The 24,380-nt window shown below is 36.8% G+C and overlaps 2 protein-coding genes across 2 annotated transcripts in view; one reads left to right on the top strand and one right to left on the bottom strand.

Moving 5' to 3' along the window:
* LOC107746950 (gliomedin-like) overlaps positions 1-3,801 on the top strand; it is an 8,780-nt gene extending 4,979 nt beyond the window's left edge. The window contains exons 6-7 of the mRNA XM_016561308.1: positions 546-817; positions 1,935-3,801. Coding sequence (XP_016416794.1) covers positions 546-817; positions 1,935-2,168 — 506 coding nt within the window. The 3' untranslated portion in view covers positions 2,169-3,801. The remainder of the gene's footprint in view (positions 1-545; positions 818-1,934) is intronic.
* The window catches only part of LOC107746935 (dmX-like protein 2), a 46,757-nt gene continuing 25,252 nt past the window's right edge, over positions 2,876-24,380 (bottom strand). Inside the window, exons 20-42 of the mRNA XM_016561288.1 lie at positions 23,618-23,908; positions 23,361-23,519; positions 22,791-22,823; positions 22,618-22,694; positions 22,314-22,444; positions 21,189-21,437; positions 18,703-18,753; positions 16,096-16,289; positions 15,758-15,891; positions 15,198-15,283; positions 14,907-15,108; positions 14,658-14,775; positions 12,507-12,572; positions 11,997-12,083; positions 11,020-11,141; positions 10,796-10,934; positions 9,003-9,063; positions 8,800-8,927; positions 7,297-7,374; positions 7,010-7,101; positions 6,873-6,925; positions 6,528-6,745; positions 2,876-5,076 (exon numbers count right to left, since the gene is read on the bottom strand). Of these exons, the coding sequence (XP_016416774.1) occupies positions 4,867-5,076; positions 6,528-6,745; positions 6,873-6,925; positions 7,010-7,101; positions 7,297-7,374; positions 8,800-8,927; positions 9,003-9,063; positions 10,796-10,934; positions 11,020-11,141; positions 11,997-12,083; positions 12,507-12,572; positions 14,658-14,775; positions 14,907-15,108; positions 15,198-15,283; positions 15,758-15,891; positions 16,096-16,289; positions 18,703-18,753; positions 21,189-21,437; positions 22,314-22,444; positions 22,618-22,694; positions 22,791-22,823; positions 23,361-23,519; positions 23,618-23,908 (2,979 nt within the window). The 3' untranslated portion in view covers positions 2,876-4,866. The remainder of the gene's footprint in view (positions 5,077-6,527; positions 6,746-6,872; positions 6,926-7,009; positions 7,102-7,296; positions 7,375-8,799; positions 8,928-9,002; positions 9,064-10,795; positions 10,935-11,019; positions 11,142-11,996; positions 12,084-12,506; positions 12,573-14,657; positions 14,776-14,906; positions 15,109-15,197; positions 15,284-15,757; positions 15,892-16,095; positions 16,290-18,702; positions 18,754-21,188; positions 21,438-22,313; positions 22,445-22,617; positions 22,695-22,790; positions 22,824-23,360; positions 23,520-23,617; positions 23,909-24,380) is intronic.

The raw sequence follows: 24,380 nt of genomic DNA, 5'->3' as shown, positions 1-24,380 counted from the left end.
GAATCGCCATTGGCTAGTATATTTTTTTGTTTACTCGCCAGACTGAAATACTAATTATATATATATATATATATATATATATAAAGTTATACATATTATTTTTGTGATTGCATGTAACTAACATTTCACAGTTACATTGCATTTACTTTTTTCAAATGCATTGATTAAAAATTTATAATTAATGAGTAATTAATAAATAGTTATAAGCAATTAAGTAAATATATAAAAAAATTATATATTATATATATATATATAATAAAAATGTCCTATTACTTTTCTTAGTGATAGTTCAGCCTAAAATGTAGTTGAACAATTCACGTGTGAGCAACCAATTAACTTTTGGCTGAATCTTTGACACTCAATGGCTGCCATAGTTCTCAAATATCATTCACAATTTAATTCAAACATGGCATGTCAAGATGCCACAGTCCCCATTAAAAATGAACACATTCTGCTAAACCTCACCTTTTGTGTTCCATGGAAGAATGAATGTCACAGCTTTGGAACAACAGCAGAAAGCCTTTTAATTTGTAAGAATACTTAATGTTCTTGTAACACGTGCTGTCAATTCTCCAATATTCCCAGGTTTGACCTCCAGACGAAGATCTTACTCACGCTGACAATTGAAAACGCGTTCTATCACAATAAGTCCTACCTCCTTGAGAACTCAAAGACATATTTCAAATTGGCAACAGATGAGAACGGTATGTGGATAGTATTTGCCTCCAACATTGACGACAACATAATGGTGGCGCGACTGGATGAGAAATCGTTCTCCATCACCACATACATCAACGCCACCTATCCCAGGACCAAGGCCGGTAATGCGTTTATCGCCTGCGGGATTCTCTACATCACGGATACTAAAGACACAAAGGTGACATACGCCTTCGACCTCCTGAAAGAGAAGTCGGTTAGGATCCTCTACGTCACGGATACTAAAGACACAAAAGTGACGTACGCCTTTGACCTCCTGAAAGAGAAGCCGGTTAGTGTCAGTTTAGATCTGAGGGCACCTGGAGGGGTTCTGTCCATGATCTCATACAATCCCAGAGACAAACATCTCTACATATGGGACAGCAGCTACGTCAAATCATACCAAGTCCAGTTCCTCTCAGATGAATAATCAAAAATGCATGACATAATTGGCATATTTATAAGCAAATAACCAATGTTTCTGTTGTTACCCATGTGTAGTACCCCATATATATATATTTTTTATTTTCTTGAGTGGATGATATATCAAGCGCTAAATTGTCTATCTAGTGGTGTTCGCACTAAGTATTTGGATTTGGATTGGATTTAAGTACCCTTAAATTTCAATGTGTTACATATCAAAACATAAAACCAAGTGTCATCGAACATCAAACAAACAGGGCTTTTAATCAACTGGTGATTTTTTTTGTAGTTTTATTAAATCAGTTCTCTTCAAGTTTACACATTTTAATCATTTAAAATGTGTGAACTTGAAGACAAGACACTATATTTTCAATTCTGGCTATTCAATCGATTATCAATTCTTTAATCATTTAAAGTCAGAATTGAAAATAGTGACTTGTCCAATATAAACTTGGAAAAAAAAAAAACGGTATAAATCCTGCACACTACTCAAACTTGCGCAATTACAAATTTTTACTAGTAAGGTTTCAAGCCTGAGAAGGGTCAATTGATTGGAACAATGCTAATAAAATTTTGCAGATACACGTTTGAGTTTAGTGCAGGATTTCAGTTTATCATTTAAAGCCTAACAAACATCTTTGTAAAATGTTTAGGTTGAAAATTAAATTTGCGCTTACTTTCTTAAAAATAAATGCACTTGGTTTTATTTTTTTCTCTAATGTAATGACATTAAGGCATTTTTAAATCTGACTTTAAGTGTCTAAATGCAATTTGGGGTCACCACATACATCAACGCCACCTATCCCAGGACCAAGGTCGGTAATGCATTTATCGCCTGCGGGATCCTCTACGTCACGGATACTAAAGACACAAAAGTGACGTACGCCTTTGACCTCCTGAAAGAGAAGCCGGTTAGTGTCAGTTTAGATCTGAGGGCACCTGGAGGGGTTCTGTCCATGATCTCATACAATCCCAGAGACAAACATCTCTACATATGGGACAGCAGCTACGTCAAATCATACCAAGTCCAGTTCCTCTCAGATGAATAATCAAAAATGCATGACATAATTGGCATATTTACAAGCAAATAACCAATGTTTCTGTTGTTACCCATGTGTAGTACCCCATATATATATTTTTTTTATTTTCTTGAGTGGATGATATATCAAGCGCTAAATTGTCTATCTAGTGGTGTTCGCACTAAGTATTTGGATTTGGATTGGATTTAAGTACCCTTAAATTTCAATGTGTTACATATCAAAACATAAAACCAAGTGTCATCGAACATCAAACAAACAGGGCTTTTAATCAACTGGTGATTTTTTTTGTAGTTTTATTAAATCAGTTCTCTTCAAGTTTACACATTTTAATCATTTAAAATGTGTGAACTTGAAGACAAGACACTATATTTTCAATTCTGGCTATTCAATCGATTATCAATTCTTTAATCATTTAAAGTCAGAATTGAAAATAGTGACTTGTCCAATATAAACTTGGAAAAAAAAAAAACGGTATAAATCCTGCACACTACTCAAACTTGCGCAATTACAAATTTTTACTAGTAAGGTTTCAAGCCTGAGAAGGGTCAATTGATTGGAACAATGCTAATAAAATTTTGCAGATACACGTTTGAGTTTAGTGCAGGATTTCAGTTTATCATTTAAAGCCTAACAAACATCTTTGTAAAATGTTTAGGTTGAAAATTAAATTTGCGCTTACTTTCTTAAAAATAAATGCACTTGGTTTTATTTTTTTCTCTAATGTAATGACATTAAGGCATTTTTAAATCTGACTTAAGTGTCTAAATGCAATTTGGGGCTACCATATTTATTTATTTTTTTGGGCATTTTTACTTTTATAAGTTGCATTTTCCTTTTTTGGCTAACATGTATTTTAAGTGAATATTTATTAATTCATGCAGCATGAACAGTTTTTGCGCAAATTGTTCATAAAACCATTGTTATTGTTTACATAGAAATGGTTTTACTAAGTTTACACAGCAATTCATTCTCTTCTTGTTTCATGAATGAGGCCAAATGTGTGTAAATAAATAAATGGAATATGTATGTGCATTACATACGTAGTAATTTCGTACACTATTTAATTTCACAGCATCACTTCAGTAAGACTTTTCCAGGTAACGTCACTCATAAACCCTACATGATAAGATTAGTTATGTAAGTAAAGGTGAATTTTGATTTTAATGTTGACTTCATGTTTATAGAAATGTATTTGACTGCTAGTATGTATACGACACAAAATATATTTGCCACATATTGTTTAATTTATATTGCATGCATGTTTATGTAGCCACAAATGCTTGGAAATCCTGAAATAAACACTGAAACATGTTAATCTAAAGACACGTGGAGTTGAAACAGTAAAATGAAATGACTTAATTCAAATCAAAATAATTTATTCAACTTACAAAGGTAAAACTTTGACCATGACAGAACTACCTGTTCCTTCGGAAATACCAACCAGTGTTTTTGGGGTTTGCATTTTCACACACGCAGACAGATCAGGCTGTTCAATAAATACACATCAGACCATGGTTTAACATTTAAAATACGTACAGTTGACATGGTGCCCAGCAAATCAGACAGAACCACAAATATGATTTTAATAAATACCACATACATCAAACCAAATATACGACTATTCCAGCAGTTATGATAAAATAAAATAAAATAAACTAAAAGCATTATTGTGTTTGTACAAGCTATTGTCGTAATTCATTTTTATATGTATATATATATTTATTCATTTAAAACTATTTCCACTTTTTACTACTCGGCCACACAGCCAGACATTCATTAGTAAATAACAGTTTCCTCTAATAGAGCTTTTATCACTTGTAACGTAAGAGTGTTATTGTTTCCCCAGATCTGAGTGCAAATATTTAGAAAAGATAAAACATGAAAAAATAAATATGTAAATAAATAAAACACAAACCTATTCAGTGTTGCACTTTGTCCCAGACATCTAAAACATACCTTACATTCCTAAAGTTAAATATAAATACAAGGATTTGTAAAAGAACAAACGAAACAAAAACGAGTAAACGAGCAAACGAACGAAGAAATATTTTGTGCAAAAACTAAACGTTTTCTGTTCAAAGTGAGAATTTCAGAGATGAAAAGGTCAAACACGTCATTTCCAGGAGCAAGCATCATCGTCTTGCGTGGAATGTTTAGCTGTTTGGCTGCTATGGAAACAAGCGTGTCAACAGCAGCGTGTGCGTGTGGAAGGGAGGGGGTGTGTCTCTGGGGCCGCGACGAACCGCCGGGCTGCCAGGGTACTGTGCCATTTTACACTCCGCAAATACATTAGCAGCCAAGGAGAAAACGTACAGTAAAAACAAAATCCAACAACTGGACTTACACTGATAGCAGAAGCACAATGCTGGCATTTTTAAGATGCTAAAATGGGCACAAAATGAACACACACACATAAAAATGGAGCTTTGAGCACTTTTACAGAGCACGACCAATAACCTGGGAATGGAGTGCGATGACTCAAACAGCTCATGCATACGGCTTTCCTACCAAAAAAACGTTATCTGGATTCGTCTCCAGAAATGACAGTAGTCGATCGTTAGAATCGAGGGACCTCGTGCGTGCTTTCCAATGTCTTTTGTGGGGCGGGGCGGTAAAGATATTCTGTAGCGCGAGATATTTGTTACCGGTTTACGATTCACAGCGGAGGTGCCGATGAAAGCTTTAGTGTTCTACGGCCGCTCCGGTGTTAGAGGATCTGGAATATACTGGCCGGAATGTTGTAGCGGTCTGGAAGGACCCTCATTTTCAGGGTCCCGTCGGCTCCGCAGGTGAAGATCCGGTTGCCTGGGCAGGTTTCGATTTGCATCACGCCGGCGCCGATGTTTCGGAATATGGATTGTTTAGCGTGCTCGGTGCTGAAGGAGTGCATGAGACCGTGACCCGCCAACTTCCAGACCTGAACCAGAACAGGAATACAATTATTAGAAATGATGCGCAGAAATGTATTTAACAAGCAACATTCAAATAAAAAACTGAAATGTACAGAAAAATTGAAATTACAATTGCTGTATTGTTTTTATACAAATTTTCGAATGATATATGTACTCGGAATAAACACTGACACAGTAAAAAACATGCCATCAGAGAAGCGCTAATTAAATATCACCACTGTTATGGCTTAAGCCAATAATTCATTTTTTGGCCGAATACTTTTGATTGTCGAAATGTAAGTGCATCATTAAATATTAGTTATAGATAGATACATTAGCCAGGTTGATTGACTGACTAATCTTTACCTATTTGAGATTACCGTATAAGCTGTTACAAGCTGTTACTGCCTTGTGTCAGCTGCAAAAACTAGCAGACTTGCATTATTTTTGTGAATACAGTAAAATATTGTGTACATTTAAAAAAAAGTATATTTTGAAATATTTTGAAACCTTTCTCAATTGCTATCACTAAAGTGTATTATGTACACTAACATTACATCCACCATTGGACCATCATGCTCTCTAAATACTGTTATAGCCCACTGAAATTTTTTAAAATAAAATTGTGTTTTATGCTGGAGAAAGAGGCAGTTCAAAACATTATCAAAATTGTTCATCATATACGTAAAAAGAATACGTACATAAGTAAAAAGAAACACCCTTAAAATGTAACACTGATATTTTTTGTATAGGCATGAATACTACTTAAATTACAACATGCTAAATTCTTTACATTCATTTTGGAAATGCATAATCACCAGAGACTGTTGGCAGCCTAAAGGCTTGTTTACACCAAGATAAATGTTCAGTGCAAAAATTCTATGTTGTTAACATTTTAATTTGAATAAACTGGTTAATATATCCGTTCAGACTGACAAGAACATTCATATGCCGTTAATGTAACATTCTTTTTAAACTTAGAGGTGTTGTAATTTCTCATTTTTATTCAGGTTGTCTACCATTTTTTGGTCTTTTTATCAAGTGACATATGAAAGTCTAACTGGACACAGCCTTGGACATCAACAACAAAAATTTAAATGCTAATATTTATTAATTTTTTTTATCCTCAAAATGTAAGATTGCATTATTATTTAATTTGCACATTTAACAAATAATTAGGGACAAATTTAGAGAATCTTTTGATAATGAGCCATGGACAAAACATCACAAAATGTTGAAGATAAAAGGTAGACAACTGCTTGATTTTGTAGTTTTCATACATGCTAGTGAAGATGGCAGCTGCTGAGGAGGAGGAGATCTCAAGTCGTTTGGTAATAATTTAAATTCAGTCTAATTATTTATATTTTGGAGTTATCAATACTAAATCAATATTAAAAAATAAATAAAAAGCCTAAATATCCACATAACAGCAACAGGACATGTTTAAGATGAATTGTGTCATGTTAGTGGAATATACCTTCATGTTCCCTTCGGCTGAGCCGGTGACAAAGAAGTCTTCAGTGGAATCCATGGCCAGCGCTTTGATGGCCGAATCATGTGCCTGGAATGTGTGGAGCAGCTGTCTCTGACGGATGTCAAAAATACAGACGAAGCCCTTCCGGCCGCCCGTGATGATTAGCTGCTGTTTAGGAGCATATTGAAGAACCGTTGCACCATTCTCATGGCATTGGAACGCTGGATATAGAGAAATACCAGAATGCGACCTTTTTACGACATTTTTTAAACAATATTGAAAATGAAATAAAATCACTTATTCAACATATTTTTAAAAACATCTTCCCTCAAGAGCCTGTGAACATACCGTGTATCATTGAGTTACTTGGAGAGACCAGAGTGTCCCATAAACAAACATTCCTGTGGAAGAAAGTGAAACATTTCCTTAAAAATGTTGTATATAGTCTGTTTCTATGTGACAGTAAGATAAATCATTTAACTGACCTGCCATCATTGGACTGTCCTGCTGTGGCGATCAGACTGGAGGATGTAATGAAGGCGAAATCACCGCAGCTTTTACTGTGACACTGCCAGCTCTGAGACAGACACACAGAGATGCTTACTATTTCATATTATATGGTGACATATATTTAATAGTGAAGTTAGTTTCAATAAAAGTTCTAGTAATATTTGTTTGCAGATGCCACATGCTTTAATTCAATCACACTATGAGGGCAGTTTGTGACTGTCAGTAATGTAAAGCTTGTGCAGTACCAAGATAAAGCTCTTACCAAATACGGTTTGGGGTTCGAGGAGGTCTGATTGACTTGCCAGAGGCTCAAAAAGCCCTCGCCATCTGCAACACCACACTGCAGACAGACGGAAAGAATTAAGATATTTAACCGCACAGCCAATATTTTTAGCTGTATGATGCATAATGATTCATATAAAGGACAGAAGACACAACAGGATGACCTTCCCTGAACAGATGTGCTGCTGTACTGGACTTATTACATAACACCACAGACAACAATTAACACAGCACTGATGTACTCACAAGTCAACAGCACATGAACCTGGAAATTATTATACACCACATAAGTAACAGCTACTAAAGGTCAAAAGCCCTTTCAATGGATAATTATCAATTTCTATTTTAATATCTTTTGTGCTTTGAAATGCAATTTATTCCTGTGATGACAAAGCTGGATTTGCAGCAGTCATTTCTTCAGTCTTTTTATATATTTTTTGTAATTAATATGAATGGGAAAAGTGCTTAATATTTTTGTATAAATGTGGAAAGTGTGATTTTTTTCAGGATTCTTTGATTAATAAAAAGTTCAAACAAACAGTATTTATTTGAAATAGAAATATTTGTAACAATATAAGGGCCATTCGACAGAACTGGTTCAACGTCAGAGTCGGAAACGTCTTGAAAAAAAAAGTGTCTTTTGTATGTATGCAAACTGTATAATATCCAAGGTACACATTTCTAGTAATTGTGTAGTTAATTCTCATATTGCATTTTCAGAAAGTTTTGGAATCTCCCCAAATTTGTTACCACCGAAAAACAGTAAGAATAATTTAATTAGTAGGGTTATATTGACCTATTAAGATTTTTCCTTACATCTACATTGTAAATATATATTTTTTGCTATTTTATTAAAATTCTGAGGTAAATCAATAACAATTACATTTAACAATATTTCAAGTGGAATTTATGAGATTTGTTGTATTTTGAATCCAAGTTTTATCATACTGATTTCAAAGTTAAGGATTCATTAGTTTGAATATACATTGAACCAAAATCATAACAGATCAATCAGAACATCTTAGTTGATAATTCAGTATACTTTATTTTTGACAAAACATTCCATGTTTCGGTAGTGACTGCAAAAAAAAATAAAAAATACAAAAAATATTTCAATATAATTTTCATATGTTGAAATTTAGGGGTTAGGGTTCGGGGCAGCCATCTCCCAACTTAAAGCACTATATATATATATATATATAAGCTTACTAATATTTTAAATATTATTGTGGGTTTCAATAGATAATAGAAGGATTTTAGTGAACATTTAAGATTTGAATACTTAAATGCTTTTTAAATAATCAACATTGGCTACCAGAAATCGCTTACTCTGCCTTTAAAAGTATTGATTTCAAAGCTTACTGACCCAATATTTTGAACAGTAGTGTATGTCTAGCAATAAAAGTGAATTAATTAAAAAAAGTAAAAAAATTATTCATTTGGTTATGAGGTTTACTAATTTTGGTAACGAATGCTTCAATACCTTGTTGCCCTGTGAGTTGAAATAAAGGCGTGTGACTCGAGCGTTTCCTGCCTGTCTGAAACAGATGAGCTGCTGTGGACGGTTCCACTCAAACATCCTCACACTGCCGTCCTGAGCACCCGTCATGTCTGAAAACATGACAAAGAAGTCAAACAGGAGTTTCGTCAAAACAGTGTTTGTGTGTGAAATAAAGAGGCACTCACAGTACTGATAGATGGGATGAGACGTCATTCTCTTCACGTTATTCAGGTTCCTCTTCATGATCTGACACAAATCACACACACAGTTCAACACATTAGAGATGCTCTCTCAAACACATACACAACACTAAATTGTACTGTAAAATATAAAGAATCTTACAATATTCTATAGTATGATTTAGTGAAAGATTTGCTTGGATTGGCACCATAAAATACTCAAATCATTGACAGTATCATTACCATGTGATACCAGATCAGATCTTCTGTTAGCTAACTACACATTCAAAAACGATAATTTGTCTGAAGTTGAACTACTTGAATTAATTAGCAGCATGTAGAGCTTAGAAAACTAGTTTGAAAGTAGCTTCCCCAACTCCATCGTGTCATCTTTATCAGCTGTGAATGAGAACAAGAGTGGAGGTTGATGTGATGACGCAGGTCTGTACCTTGGGCCGCTCGGACTGTCTGCGGTTTACTCCGCTACCTCCAAACGCTCTTATCAGCTCAATACAGACTCATCAAGAGCTCTGTTGAGACCACGACTCACTGTTTGTGTTCTGCTGATAGCAGCCAAAAGAAAACACTCAGAAGCCGCTCTTCATCGGCGGGTGCAGCTCTGTGGGAATGTGACCAGCATGAATCTGCATGTGTGTGTGCATATGTACAGTGGGGTCCAAAATCTGAGACGCTTCTATGTTTTCCCTTATTCAATACAACCCTGTACATTACAACTATTTGAGTAAAGTTGTAAAGTTTTAGAAAACTGAATAAAAAAAAACACATGGATCTGAATTTATTTCACTGTTTTGTAACTAGGATTTACACAAGCTTCAGTCTGGATCCAGAACACCTGAGAAGAGATGATGCCAACCCCTCAGAGGACCTCAGATGATGCCAACCCTGAAACAACATACAGAACTACCAAACTTTGCTATAAGTTTGACTGCATCATATAATAATTGCTGTTAATAGTGTTCATCGTCTGTTTGATTACGTCTTTAATTGATTTTTCCGTACATTTCTGCCATATGTACATAAACTGACAGTCACCACTGATAAGCTACCACTAAATATTGTAGAAACGTAATTTTCTGTAAAGTTGCTTTGCAACAATTTGTATTGTAAAAAGCACTATACAAATAAACTTGAATTGAATTTAATTGAACTGTTTGTTTTTTCTTCTTCTTTTTGAGAATCATCTAATTTCATGATTTGAGAACCACCCCCTAAAGTTGTAGTTTTCCTAACACTTAAAATGCATTTTTTATTTAGAGGTTTTTGAAAAAATTGCTAATTTTTAATGTGGTCTGAGACTTTTGGGTCATGACATAATACTGTTTCAATAAGCATTTTCTATATTTTGTCATTTTGTGGCAAAATACATTTTGTTCATTTCTTTGCTTGTGATTTAAGACCATACCAGCTTACAAGGCTATTTCATAATAAAAACCCATTAAAATGAAATATAATAATACTACATAATTTTATATAATTAAAAAAGTTATGTCCATTAAAAAAAATATTTTTTATATTCTTTGATTTAAAAAAAAAAAAAAAAGTATCTGGACTTTCCTGTCTGTAATCCTTTCATAGGTGTCAACTGAATAAAACAATCTGTAAAAATAATTAATATTTATTTATATGCTGCAGTTTATCATTCTCAAATCACTAAAGTGCATCACATTCAAAGTGGCATCACTTTCTAAAAAAAGGTCAACAAATTAGCCACTACATTTTTCCCCCAAGTTTATTTGCTAACATCATTCACATCACAGAAAACAGTCTGACTAACATACCACACTGGAACCCATGCTGGTCTGTCCGCTGCCCAGCCATGGCATGGAGGACGATGCTGCCATTTGTTGGGGGGCAAAGGGACCAGCACTGGCCTGGGAGATGTTGGTGTGAGACGAGCGGTAATCCACATCATCAGAACTACACAGAGAAAACAAGATGTTCATTGCAGTCCCTTCAAATCTGTGAGCTGAATGATTCAAACACACACAGACAGGTGACAAACCTGCGAGACTCCTTGTCAAAGTCCTCTCCGATCCAGGTGTAAGGCTGAGCTGCGAGCAACGTGGACACGTCCACTTCCTGGACATCATGAGTGGACGCCAGCACTATTTCATTAGTGTTAGCCTGAGAGAAAAAAACAAACAAAAAAAAACACAAATTAAATGGGACATTAAAACACTTATTCCTCTTTCGGAATAAAGAGTTTACCGCTGAATGTAGAAATTAAAATAGCATTGTTGACAGAAAAAAAGTCACATTTGTGTATTTTAAGTTGCATTTTAACATTGCATTCAGAAATAACTGTAAAACACAGGAAAATAAATATGTACTTCAGTTCCCCTCACTCCACAAAAATCCTTCAAATTTAACTTTGATTAATTACAGATACAGAATACTGATTTGAGTTTAAGTTGATTTGAGGTTAAATATAAATAGCCTAGATGAAGTATAACTAATTGTGACCCTGGACCACAAAACCAGTCTTAAGTCGCTGGGGTATATTTGTAGCAATAGCCAAAAATACATTGTATGGGTCAAAATGATTGATTTTTCTTTTATGCCAAAAATCATTAAGATATTAAGTAAAGATCATGTTCCATGAAGATATTTTGTAAATTTCCTACTGTAAATATATTAAAACGTAATTTTTGATTAGTAATATGCATTGCTAAGAACTTCATTTGGACAACTTTAAAGGCAGTTTTCTCAATATTTAGATTTTTTTTGCACCCTCAGATTCTAGATGTTCAAATAGTTGTATCTCGGCCAAATATTGTCCTATCCTAACAAACCATACATCAATGGGAAGCTTATTTATTCAGCTTTCAGATGATGTATACATCTCAATTTCGAAAAATTTACCCTTATGACTGGTTCTGTGATCCAGGGTCACAATTGACTTTGAAAACTGACTTAAAGGCCATTAACAGTGCCATTCTCTCTATAATAGAACTACAGATACAGTAGAAATGCCCTTACCTTGTTAATGGCAAACGCCATGATGATGTCGGATTCTTTATGGATGATTTTCGCTTTGCCTCCTGGGTAACCCATATCAGCCTCCACCTGTAACACACATACACAAATACACACTCGTATTAGTCTGTCCTGCTGCACTGCTGTTTTTTAAAATAATCACCCAACCGCATCCACACACACAGCAGAAATAGCAAGAAGTTTGCTAACATGCAGTTGAGACCATGTACACACCGCCTCAGAGAGCAAAACACAAATTAATCGCAGTTATTACTTGATCTTCTAAACATGGTGTCAGAAGCAGAATCCGGTCTGATTGGTTAACCACTTTCAGTGCCGCTGGCGGTTAGTGAGGAAGAGCAGTGCCGAGCCAGACGAGTTAGGGGATGTGAGGAAAGAAACAGACTTGTGTGTGTATATGTGTGTGAGGTCACAGCAGGTTAACAGAGGACAGAAGCCCAAAGCTTTGAGAGGGTTTCACAGAGAGACGAGTCCCATTCTGTGTCTCAGTACCTTGTTGGTTTTTCGAGCTCCAGTAACGCAGTTTTGTATGAGGTGGTCCACATGATCATCTAAAGACTACACAATACACACCACAGCACACACACACATACATTAACAAACACACACGGGGCACAGCACAAAACACATGCACGAGTGACAAACAGATGGAGAAAAACAAATTAAATAATAAAGACCAAAATGAATCTCATTTGGAGCTCTAACAGAGAGAGATGGTATTGAGATAACATGCACATTCCCTCCAGCGTCTGTGTCAGTACTTACCCTCAATATATAAAGATGGCCACTTACAAAATTTCAATATTTATTTGATAAAAATCTTGTTTCAAAAAACAAGCTGCTTCACTTGAAGTTCCCTTTAGTACCAATTTAAAACTTCTAAAAAACGAATGACTTTTTAATAATTTTATTCAGGCAACTCATTCTAGTTCCACACCCCTTTCATTTCCTAACTTCTACATTTCTCCACAGCTTTCATTGCTGCAGTTTGGCTCCGCCTATTCAATGCCTTCACTCTGGCCCCACCCACTGCATTACCTCTCATCTGGCCCAGCCTATTAGTTGCCTAAATGTACAGTCGTATTTATTGTTGTTCAGCAAATTTTTGCGGATGAAAGCAAGTCGTTACAATTGGAATCGTTGGGATTGGATTGCGTTTATTATAGAGGTGGGTCTGTTTTGTACATCTGGGCGTTACAGCGATCACGTGCTCTGTATGCGTATGATTGATTACCATTAGTATAACCACAGATTTACTACAAATGCCATGGTTAAGCTATATGGCTAGTATAGGAAAACCATGGTTAATGTGTGGTTACTTTTGTTTAACTTTTATTTTTTTATTTATCTGTAGTAAAACCATGTATAATTTTCATAAAGGTACATATTTAATTAAAACATTATGTAATTGAGTGCAGAAATGAAGGTGAGTATTCTTAGCTGACGCTGATATTACAGTAGCCAGTCTTAAAGGGATAGTTCACCCAAAAATGAAAATTCTGTCATTATTTACTCACCCTCATGTCGTTCTAAACCCGTAAGACCTCCGTTCATCTTCGGAACACAAATTAAGATATTTTTAGCGCGAAAGAAAAAAAAAACGACTTTATTCAACAATTCGTCTCCGCCGCATCACCCTAGCACCATTTTGGAGAGTATCCACTGAACGTAAATTGCGTGTACTGTTTTGTGTCAGCTGCGTCACGTGGATATGTTTCCTACGTTGTTTACGCTTTGATTTGAACGAAAACAACGTATCCACGTGGCACAGCTGACACAAAACAGTATACGCAATTTACGTTCAGTGGATACTCTCCAAAATGGCGCTAGGGTGATGCAGAGGAGACGAATTGTTGAATAAAGTCGTTATTAATAAAGTCGTCAGAGACCTCTCAGATTCCATCAAAAATATCTTAATTTGTGTTCCGAAGATGAACGAAGGTCTTACGGGTTTGAAACAACATGAGGGTGAGTAATTAATGACAGAATTTTCATTTTTGGGTGAACTATCCCTTTAACAGTTTACGTGATTTGGCTCTTGATTTTATTATTGTTATTTTTTTATTTCTTTGCCGGGAGGCAGACATATCAAAAATGCGCACAGTATTAAGAGTGTCTACGGTAGTTTATGTTAGCCAAAACACACAAGGAAAAAAAAAATTCTCTGCAATCACAGACATTCATATTCTGATGGTATTACTTTTCTCAAAGGATCACTGAATTTGTCAAAAAACAGTAGATAATTTGCTCTGGAATTATTACAGAGGTTGTATGAAAAAACACAGACGTGACAGATTTGGACAAATTTCTCTAATGACCCCCTGGAAAACTAGTCCCGTCTGAATAGGGCTTTAGACTGCATCTGAAATCACATACTTTCCTTCTATATAGTAGGTGAAAAAAGTAGTTTGTAAAACAATAGTAGGCGAAAAGTACCTGGATGACTTGATACTTCCGGCGAGATTCTCAAGTTCACACTTGATGGATCTCATGAGTCCATGAGAGAGTATTTTTTAATGGTAGTGAATCAACGTAACTGACGCTGGGTGGTCACATGACTATGACTGGTCCTGCCTTTTTAAAATCTCTCGCGCCCCATTTATTCTGTCAGTGTCTGGTCCCACCCTTGTATTCTGTAGTTACCTCACTCTGCTTCCTTTTCTTTGTGAAGATGTATCGAATCAAAGTCTCCTGGAGCATCTCCTGTTTGACCAAAAAATGCCACAGACGGCGAGCAGGGAAGGAGAAGCGGTGCTTCGACCTGAAAAGAAAAGAAAAGAAAAGAAAACAAAACACACAAACAGATGTACAGTTGTATACACATATACATAATTATTTAAATATTCAGTAAGTCTTTAAGGTTTAATTGAGACATCCGGAGCAAATACACACTTGAACGGTGTGTTATCTGGCTCTAGCATGGCTTTGTGTCGGAGTATAGCTGGTCCTCCCCCTGCACTCAGGTCCGTGGGGTAGGTGTTGATGTAGTTTGGTGGAGGGCCATCAAATTTGTTCATTTTTTCCAAGATAATCTGTTCCCAGTTTTCCAGTGTCTTCAGCACAGCATTGGCCAGGGGAGACGTCACTGGCAACTCTAAGACAACACAAAGAGGCACAGGAAATGGAAGTGAATTATTTAAAAAGTCTGAGCATGTTAAGAGTACATTTCTACTACTCATGCACCTGTGAAGTCCAGTCCTGTCAGAGGCAGGAATGTCTTGACATTGTGCAGGGCAAGTTTGACCATCACTAGGCGGATCAGAGACCAACTGCGAAGACACAAACACACACAAAATCCTTCAGTCCACACACGTATATGACACACTAAACACATGTATTCTGGTGCACACAGGACCAATGTCTTTCACTAAACACCAAAATTATTAGTTCATTTTAATATCATTTTAAAAGGTAGTTTCACAGCAGCAAGATTTCTTTACCTCATCCATGAAAATAGCGAGTTTAAAAATAACCTCATTCATGAAATACAAGCAGAATGCATTCCTGCACAAATCGTTCATAAAATCCATAACGATAAATACAGCAATATACATAATAATGTCTTCACAAACAACTTGCATACATTTTCAAGAATGGAAGTTTTTATGAAGGTTGCATTGTATGGCACTTGCTTTTTATTTCAGTTTACAAATGCATCACAATAAATGTTCCTTATCTTAGTTTTACTTCTTGAATTTTCTGAAACAATCCTTCTGAACTTTTTTTGATGGTTATAATCTCACCTGTAGGAGTTTGGTTCGGAGTGTTCGGTCATCTGTGTGTCTGAGAGGAAGGCATCATCATCATCCTCATTGTCACTACCACCGCTCTCATCTGAATCATACAGTGCCCCACTGTCAGAGAGAGGAAGGAAAGGCTGGAGGAAACACAAACACATTCACACAGACAGTGAGCAATGAGACAGACACTCTGATAACTGCTTTTTAGATTTATAAACTGATGAAAATGTGATGGATGTGTACTTAGAACAAAAAATAGCTTATGTTTATGTATATACAGTGCATATTATTTTTTATAAATCAGTTTATCCTGTGTAAATGAGCAGTAGACGCAGTCTCACTTTGGCCACAAAGTAATCCCACATGCTGAGCTCAGGTGGAATGAATTTCTCCTTATAGGTGGGCCGTTCTACAGGGATGGGCGGAGGTGTGGCAGGAGTCTCTTTAACGGGACGTCCAGGAACAAGCATGCGCATGTTAAACCTGCGTCGCTGTCGGTCCACATCCTCAGCAGGAGGGGTTGGGGGAGGTAATGCTGGAGGAGAGAGAGAAACAGAGAGTGAGAGACACGCACAATACTTGTATATCAAGAAAAAAATAAAGAGAGCTATGTTTGGAATGGCATACTAGCTGCTACTTCAGGGAAAAAAAAGTAGTATGCAGTATGCGTACTGCGCAGAATATTGAATCCAACAACGCTATACACTCAATTCGACCTTCCGTTTCCAGTTTCACAAATGAATCTGAAGTAATCTCTGCTGCAACTTTTCACTGCAATCTCTTTCTTGACAAAATTTGATAAAAAATGCTAAATTATACATTTTTATTTTCAAAATGATAGGTGGCCGCCATTTGCTCACTCCTAGCAGCAAGTAGAAACTGCGTAGTATGTAGTAAGCTGAAAGTTACTGCCCTATTCCAAACACAGCCAGAGAGGTAAAATATTTTAAAAACGTTGAAAAAAGGTCATGCCAATAAACCGACAGAGCAGAAGTTAGGGAAACTATGAAAGGAATCCTGTTTGAACACAAACTGATCCTAAAATAAGAGCAGACGACCATGATTAAACACATCTACTATAAACAGGTGGTTGATCATTTGATTGAGCTTCACAGCAGGTCGTGCAGCTGGTTCATGAGTAATAAAGCTGAGAGGGTCCCTGTGAACTTACAGAGAGAATGGCATGATATCAAACTGCTCACACACATACACACGCCACAGCACACTGTCAAGAAAACAAACCTTCCCCGTTATCCTGTTTCACTTCATCAGGTTCAACTAAATAACAAATACAATAACATGTTATATAATAACAATTATATAATTAATCAAATAATAATAATACTTTTTTAAAAAGTTAAGTTTTTTTAAAAAGTTATAAGTTTTTAAAACATATATTTCTTGTTTTTTTAATGTCACAAGTGGCATTATATGTGGTTCAGTTAGTCGCTGAGTTTAGGAGTGATTCACAAATCTTTCTGATTGATTCATGTATTTGTGGAAAACGCATGTTCAAGAACCTATTTATGGAACACAAATATCACATTATGAAAACTTAATTAATTCCAGTTTTTTCAAAATTTCTGAAAAATAACCAGTTTTTGGTTTCTAATAGTGATTATGATTGTGGGTGTTTGATTGTGTTTTAGATTACTATTAGTATTCTTGTCAGTAACTTTGATGCTACCTGAGTCATATATAACAAACCCACAGAAACACACACAGAAAAAGAGAGATGATTTAGACCAAAAGCTTTCATTTACAAACAGCTTCTGAAATGCGGCTTACAAATGAAGTCCAGTATCTCATTTCTTCAGGTGTTTGGTGTATGAAGAGTCTCTCTCAATCTCTGTGTTGATGTGTTTTCTTTTGAGCTGAAGGGCGTCTCATTAGCATTTAAAGCACGTTTTGATTCTGATAGTGCGGAATGTTTATCTCAATTGCAAGGGAGGACAAATCTGAAGAGAAGAATCTCCTCAAAACATCATCCTTCAGAAGTTATGTTCAGAGAGAAATTCTTGCAGTAAGAGTCTGTCAGTGCGGGAATGTGTGTGTGTGTGTGTGTGTGTGTGTGGGGGGGCAGACAGATGAATTTACTTTGTTGATCAAAGTAAAATCTCTTTGAGTGCTGCCAGACAACACCTTGACAAAATGCCAAGAGCCGACAAGTAAGAAAACAAAATCTTAATCACTGGGTTATTTTACACGGTTGTATAAATGTGGTGCTTTTATGTGACACCAGGAGCACTTTCCAGTTTGGAAACTCTAGATTTTGGATTTACAGACAATTAATGGGGTAATATTCAAGGCTTTACAACATTTCCCTGTTAAAAAGGACTTGGGTAATTGAAATAAAAAATGAAATAAAATATAAATATTAGATGAAAAATGTAAAATCGCAAATGCCAGTTTGACATGGCAGATTGCTGTAGCTGCCTCAGTTCAAGCGGTAGCATGGAGTGCACAAAAAACAATCTTCTATATATAGCATAAAATTAACATGAATTAACATCAGAAGGAAAGCTGAAGTAAATAGTACAGCTTATTAAAATATATCATCTCATGTAGTCATTTAATCAATGTTTCAACCACAGAAAAAAAAAAAATCAGTAAACAGCTTATAAACAACGTCATGTAATGTTACGGTTTTCTACAATACGCCTTTAAAAAAAATAAGTATAATCAAACTGGTTCCACTACAAAGGTCTCATCAATTCAGACAGAAAGAAAACAGAACAAACTCTCTGCATGTTGACCTTAGACAGCTGGTGTGCACCTGAGCCTGAGGCACGCACCACATCTCTACACGCAGCGGGGAGGTTGTCTCTCTCTCTCTCTCTCACACACACACAAAGACAAACACACACAGACATGCGCCTACATCTAGACTAGTTTTTAAACCAGGCTAAAATGCTGAACAGAGAGGCGAGTAAAGGGAGTGTGTATACCTGGTGTATTCTCAGACTGGAGCTCTGTCTGCATGTTTGACTCCAAATTGGCTGTGATGGTCACACACATACACACAAACACACATGAGATGATGAGATGAAAATGAGACACACAAGTAAAATATGCACACAAACACAAAAAGGCTGGATGAAAACACAGACAGATGAAGTAACAAATAATGAAATGTAACATAAAAAAAAGAACAAACATCACCGCAAACGCACGCATCACCTCTCCACACATGAACAGGCAATGACACACACGTCCTGCCATCTAGAATACACGGGTAACACTAATAAGGTTTATTGTTAGTTAATTTTAGATAATAAAAATAATTAGCTAATAAAAATACAACTGTTTATTGGTAGGTCATCTTAGCTCAGATATGTTAAATGATACAATGATACAATTTTTGATTTTAATAATATACAGTGTTTCCTTTAGGATTTTTTTCCAGCTGTGGTGGCAGGACTACTTCCCATGGACCACGCCCCCTCCCCACCCAAGAATCATGTGCACTCAAACTCCGAATTGAATTTATTTGAACTAAAAAACACAAGTAAATAGTAAATAAAAAAATAAGAACAAATAAATAAATCACAAGCAATAGCATAAACAAAAACAAAATACAAATTAAATTAACAGTAGCTACTTAAATTTTTTTAGGTAGGTCTAACTATAATATTTAGGCACAGAATTACTACACAAACTGAATCTATTCAACTGTAAAATAACACTGGATAGTCACTGTGTAAATAAACAGTAATGACAGAAAGCAGCAGGTTTATTTAGGCTGCTGTCTCTAAGATCTCATGCATATTAGATCCTAATATAGTGTTACATGTGCGTTTAGTTTTTCAACAGTTTACATTCACTTAATAGCCTATATATGACAATATTTAATATAAACCAACTGTGTTTAGGTGAACACTCAAGAAGGTGCAAAAACGGTCTCGCCATCTCCTCATTTGACCGCCATTTAGAGAGAAATGCATCCTTACGGATTATATAATGAAAGAGTTTTTGTTTTCGATTTGAATTATTTCGTTTTAAAGTAGTAATTAAAAGCTTTCTTTAGACTGTGAGGCAAGTATTCAATGAGTTTCGGTTCATTTTTGTGAAGCGCTTCTGTTCACAGAGAACGAGACGGCAAAAAGCGCACCCTGTTTGTTTTCTTTATTTTTACAAAAGCACGTTTTGCTGATATTGTGAGTGCACACAAATAAAAGTAGACCCTTTACAGTTCCAAATGATGTAGTCTTATCCAGGGGCGTCATGTACTCATTTTTTTTGAGGGGGCACGAGTAAAGGCGGGGGGTGCGGGGGGGTGGGGCAGACGGAAAGCGGGGGTGCCCGTCATGCTTGTCATGACACACAGCAGCCATATATAGCCTATATACAAGTATCCATAAGTATAACTTATATAGGCTTATGTTTTATTTAATTTTCCCCTTTTATATAGCCTACATACAAGTATCTATAAGTATAACTAATATAGGCTTAGGTTTTATTTATTCTTCCCTTTTTATTCGAAATACGTGTTAACTATAACATGAAATATCTCGATTCTCATATATATATATATATATATATATATATATTAGATATATTTTTAACAATGCTTACAAATGTCTTGTAACTCTGTCACGTCCGGTGTTGACAGACAGATAGCTCGTTGTATCGTGTATAGTTGTCAAGTGTACCCGTACCTATACAGTTCTCTCAGGGCTGATCTATCTATCTATCTATCTATCTATCTATCTATCTATCCATCCATCTATCTATCTAAAGAATGTAGAATGAATGTAGCGGAAACTGCGTTAGTAAATGTTGAAATTAACTAAGATTAATAAATGCTTTAGAAGCCGTTTTCATTGTTAGTTCATGTTAACTAAAGTAGTTAACAAATGAAACCTTATTGAAATATATATGGTAATATTTTATAATTTGTTGTTTTTAAAATTTTGCAATTGTAAAAGTGTTACCAATATATCTAATCACTGGACTTATGTGCTAATTGATACAACACTGGAAGTCCATCATTCCTATCTCATTTCCTGTTCCTGTGTGGAGGAAGTGCCTCTGAGCCTTTACTCACAGCTCTCTGGCTGTGCTGTTTCCACGGTCATGTTACTATGGTTAGCAGCCTCAGTCTGAGGCGGTTCTTGATTGACCGTCAGGGTCGGTGGGTCAGAATCTCTGACCTTTACACCCTCTGACCCCTCAGACCCTGCTGCCTTGAGAGCAGCTAACAGGGGAGGAAATCTGATTATGTACTGCAGGACCCAGACACTGTTTTCAAGGCATTTAAAAAAATTACCTGGAGCACTTGACTAAACTTAAAATCTGTAAAATTTTAACGTACATATATTTAAAAATGTTACTGAACTTCTGACAAAGGCTGTGTGTTAAGTACATATTATGACTTTCTTTACAGATTTGACAGGACGCCACATCAACAAACAGAAGGCAGCAGAAGACTCACCTGGAGTGATTTCAGGTGGCCGCTTGGGTTTGACAATAAGTTTGGCTCCTCCCCCAAACACAGCGGCCCACATGCGGTTGTTGAGGGGATGAGCGGCTAGCCGGAAGAGCTCGTTTCCAGAGTGTGTGCCAAGACCGTGAATCAGCAGACTGAGATAAACAGCCACCACTGCCTCACACAACATGACATTCAGACGAATGTGATCATCACCCTGAGCACACGCCAGCAGACTGATCAGAGACGACACACCTGTGAGAGGAAGAAAACATACACAATGAGCCAGTGATGGATAAAAGGAAAAAAAATATATCTTTCCACCTATCCAGCCATATAACCTGTATCCATTGGTTCTTGGATTCTTCTATACATCCATTCTTCCATCAATCAATCTATCCTCCACCTAACTGTTCATTCATTCATCCGGCCATCCAACGAACTGTCCATCCAGTGCATCCTTCATCTGTTTGCCCCTCCATCCATCAATCCATCCACTCTCTCCTCCATCTATCTGTCCATGCATCCATCTATCCAATCATATCTTCTATAAATTCATTTTCTCCACTATCAGTCTCTCCATCCATCCATCCACTCATCTACCCGTTCATCCATCCAATCTCTCTTCCATTTATCTGTCTGTCCATCCATCCATTCATTAGTCCATCCATCTACCCATCTATTCTCTGTCATCTATCTGACCATCCATTCATCTATTCGTCTGTCAACGCACCCAATCATTCTTTTATCTATATGTTTATCTATCTGTCCATCCATCCATCTATTTATCCATACATTCAATCACTCCATCTATTATCTATTATTAACTTCCATAATGTAAAGAAGAATATTGGTGGTTTAAAAAAAAAAAAATTCATAAGATGAGCATTGTCTACACACATGCAATCAGATCTATTTAAGAGTTTTCATTGAGATTATTGGTTAATATTGTTTTTCACCATCAGTCTGACAACCAGGGACTTTATTAATAAATGGACCAAATAGGTACATAGGGTAATAGTCAGATGTTACTTTCCTCTCCATACAGAATGAGTCATTACAGACGAGGATGAGTCTGAATGTGCTATATCTCTGCATGTGTTCTGTGGAGTCAAATCTGATGTGTGTTACCTGGCCACTGTGCAGGGGCAGAGGTGGGTGTTGCATGTTCCTCGATGCTCTCAGTGCGAAGTCTACGCCTGTCGCTCAGTAACAGCCCCTGATACACCATCCCTGTGAACTGATTGGCCTCCGATTGACTGCTGACCACACACACACACAAGCAGGAGGGCATAAGTCAGTGACTGTGTGTATATGTGTGTAAGAGTTACAAGAATGGTATGCCATTCAGAATAGTCCGACAATCTAAGCAGCTACAACATCTTTAGAAGCATTTTAAGATCAGTGTAATTTATCAGTTTGGGGATGTTTGTACCTGTAGCTGTGGCTGTCACACAGCGACTGGTAGATACAGGCCGATAGAGAAGCAGCGAGTGTGTGTAAAGCATTCACCTGAAATACACATGCACATATTAGCAGAGGCATACACACACGGAGTCTTTATACAATCTTTCTATTTGTGAGGGAGTCTGTTTGTGTGTCTCTCACCTGGTCGTCCAGTATGTCTGGGTGTGGAGGAGCCTCCATCTGGACAATGGTGTAGAGGATATCATGTATGTGGTTTCTGAGATGCAGGACAGGGTTGGCGATGACAGTCTTGGTGGGGGCGATGCTGGCTGACAGCAGGGGCAGAGTGGTGGGGAGGGGGAGTGGTGACTGAAGCTGCTTCACTGTCATTTCCTGAGGACACCCAACCAACAAATAACATGAGGACACACTCAACCAACCAACCACAATATAAATCAATCAACATGTTGAACCATCATGTGAGGACATACTTGCTGCGATTCCTGCAGCAGGAAGAGTAGCTCCATCCTGACAGACGTCACTCCTCCACCCTTGGCTCCGTGTAGACTGCAGTAACTGAGGAAGACTCTGAGCAGAGCCTGTATATATATATATATATATATATATATTAAAGTCGCAATGAAACTGAAGTAGCAACAGATCTTTTCTTTTGTATTATAATGTATCTCCGAGTGTAACAAATTATCACAAAAATAAAAATAAAATGTAAAGCATGGACTTGGTTCTATCTTTGTATATGTATAAGTGAGCCTCCATCTGGACAATGGTGTAGAGGATATCATGTATGTGGTTTCTGAGATGCAGGACAGGGTTGGCGATGACAGTCTTGGTGGGGGCGATGCTGGCTGACAGCAGGGGCAGAGTGGTGGGGAGGGGGAGTGGTGACTGAAGCTGCTTCACTGTCATTTCCTGAGGACACCCAACCAACAAATAACATGAGGACACACTCAACCAACCAACCACAATATAAATCAATCAACATGTTGAACCATCATGTGAGGACATACTTGCTGCGATTCCTGCAGCAGGAAGAGTAGCTCCATCCTGACAGACGTCACTCCTCCACCCTTGGCTCCGTGTAGACTGCAGTAACTGAGGAAGACTCTGAGCAGAGCCTGATTCTCTCTCAGCCAGGCTTTTCTCCTCTCTGCATGCAGCTGCTTGGCCTGCAGACGCCGTCGCTCCATCTGATGACGTTCGTACGCACCTGCTTCACCCCGGATTTGTGAGTCTTCCAGGTCCAGAGATCCATCTTCACCCCACTTCTCCAGCTGACCTGCAGCCACTTTTCCTTCAAACTGACATATCAGAATATCCAAAACAGACCAGGGATGACCAATATATTGAATGTTTATTAAGTATTGAATAATATGTTGTTGGAAATATACAATTAATCAACATCATGGATTTTGCAATCATTTTAATGTACTTCTAAGCAATTCAGTTTCCTAGACTTTCGGTACACTAACTTCGCTCTTTCTAGCGGATTTTAATTGCGTCTCGGAGTTAAACTTCAGCAGTTCAATTTATTCTAGTGATTCAGTTCTTTTGAACTGTCCATTTAAATCAATCACTCATAACATAAGTCATCATTCACAGACTTCTCTGTATGGTATTTTACATTCTTTAAATGCTTTAGTAATAATGCGTGTAGTTACATATTGCTGTTTATTACTATATATTGATACTTTGCATATAAATTAACTACATATTATTCCTTATGTTCATTTAGTGAAAATGATATCGGCTTCAATTGCTGTTCCTTTGAAA

This window comes from Sinocyclocheilus rhinocerous, unplaced genomic scaffold (genome assembly GCF_001515625.1).
Source record: "Sinocyclocheilus rhinocerous isolate Xijiao unplaced genomic scaffold, SAMN03320098_v1.1 scaffold138, whole genome shotgun sequence".
NCBI classification, from domain to species: Eukaryota; Metazoa; Chordata; class Actinopteri; order Cypriniformes; family Cyprinidae; genus Sinocyclocheilus; species Sinocyclocheilus rhinocerous.
This window is presented reverse-complemented; position numbering and strand designations above follow the sequence as displayed.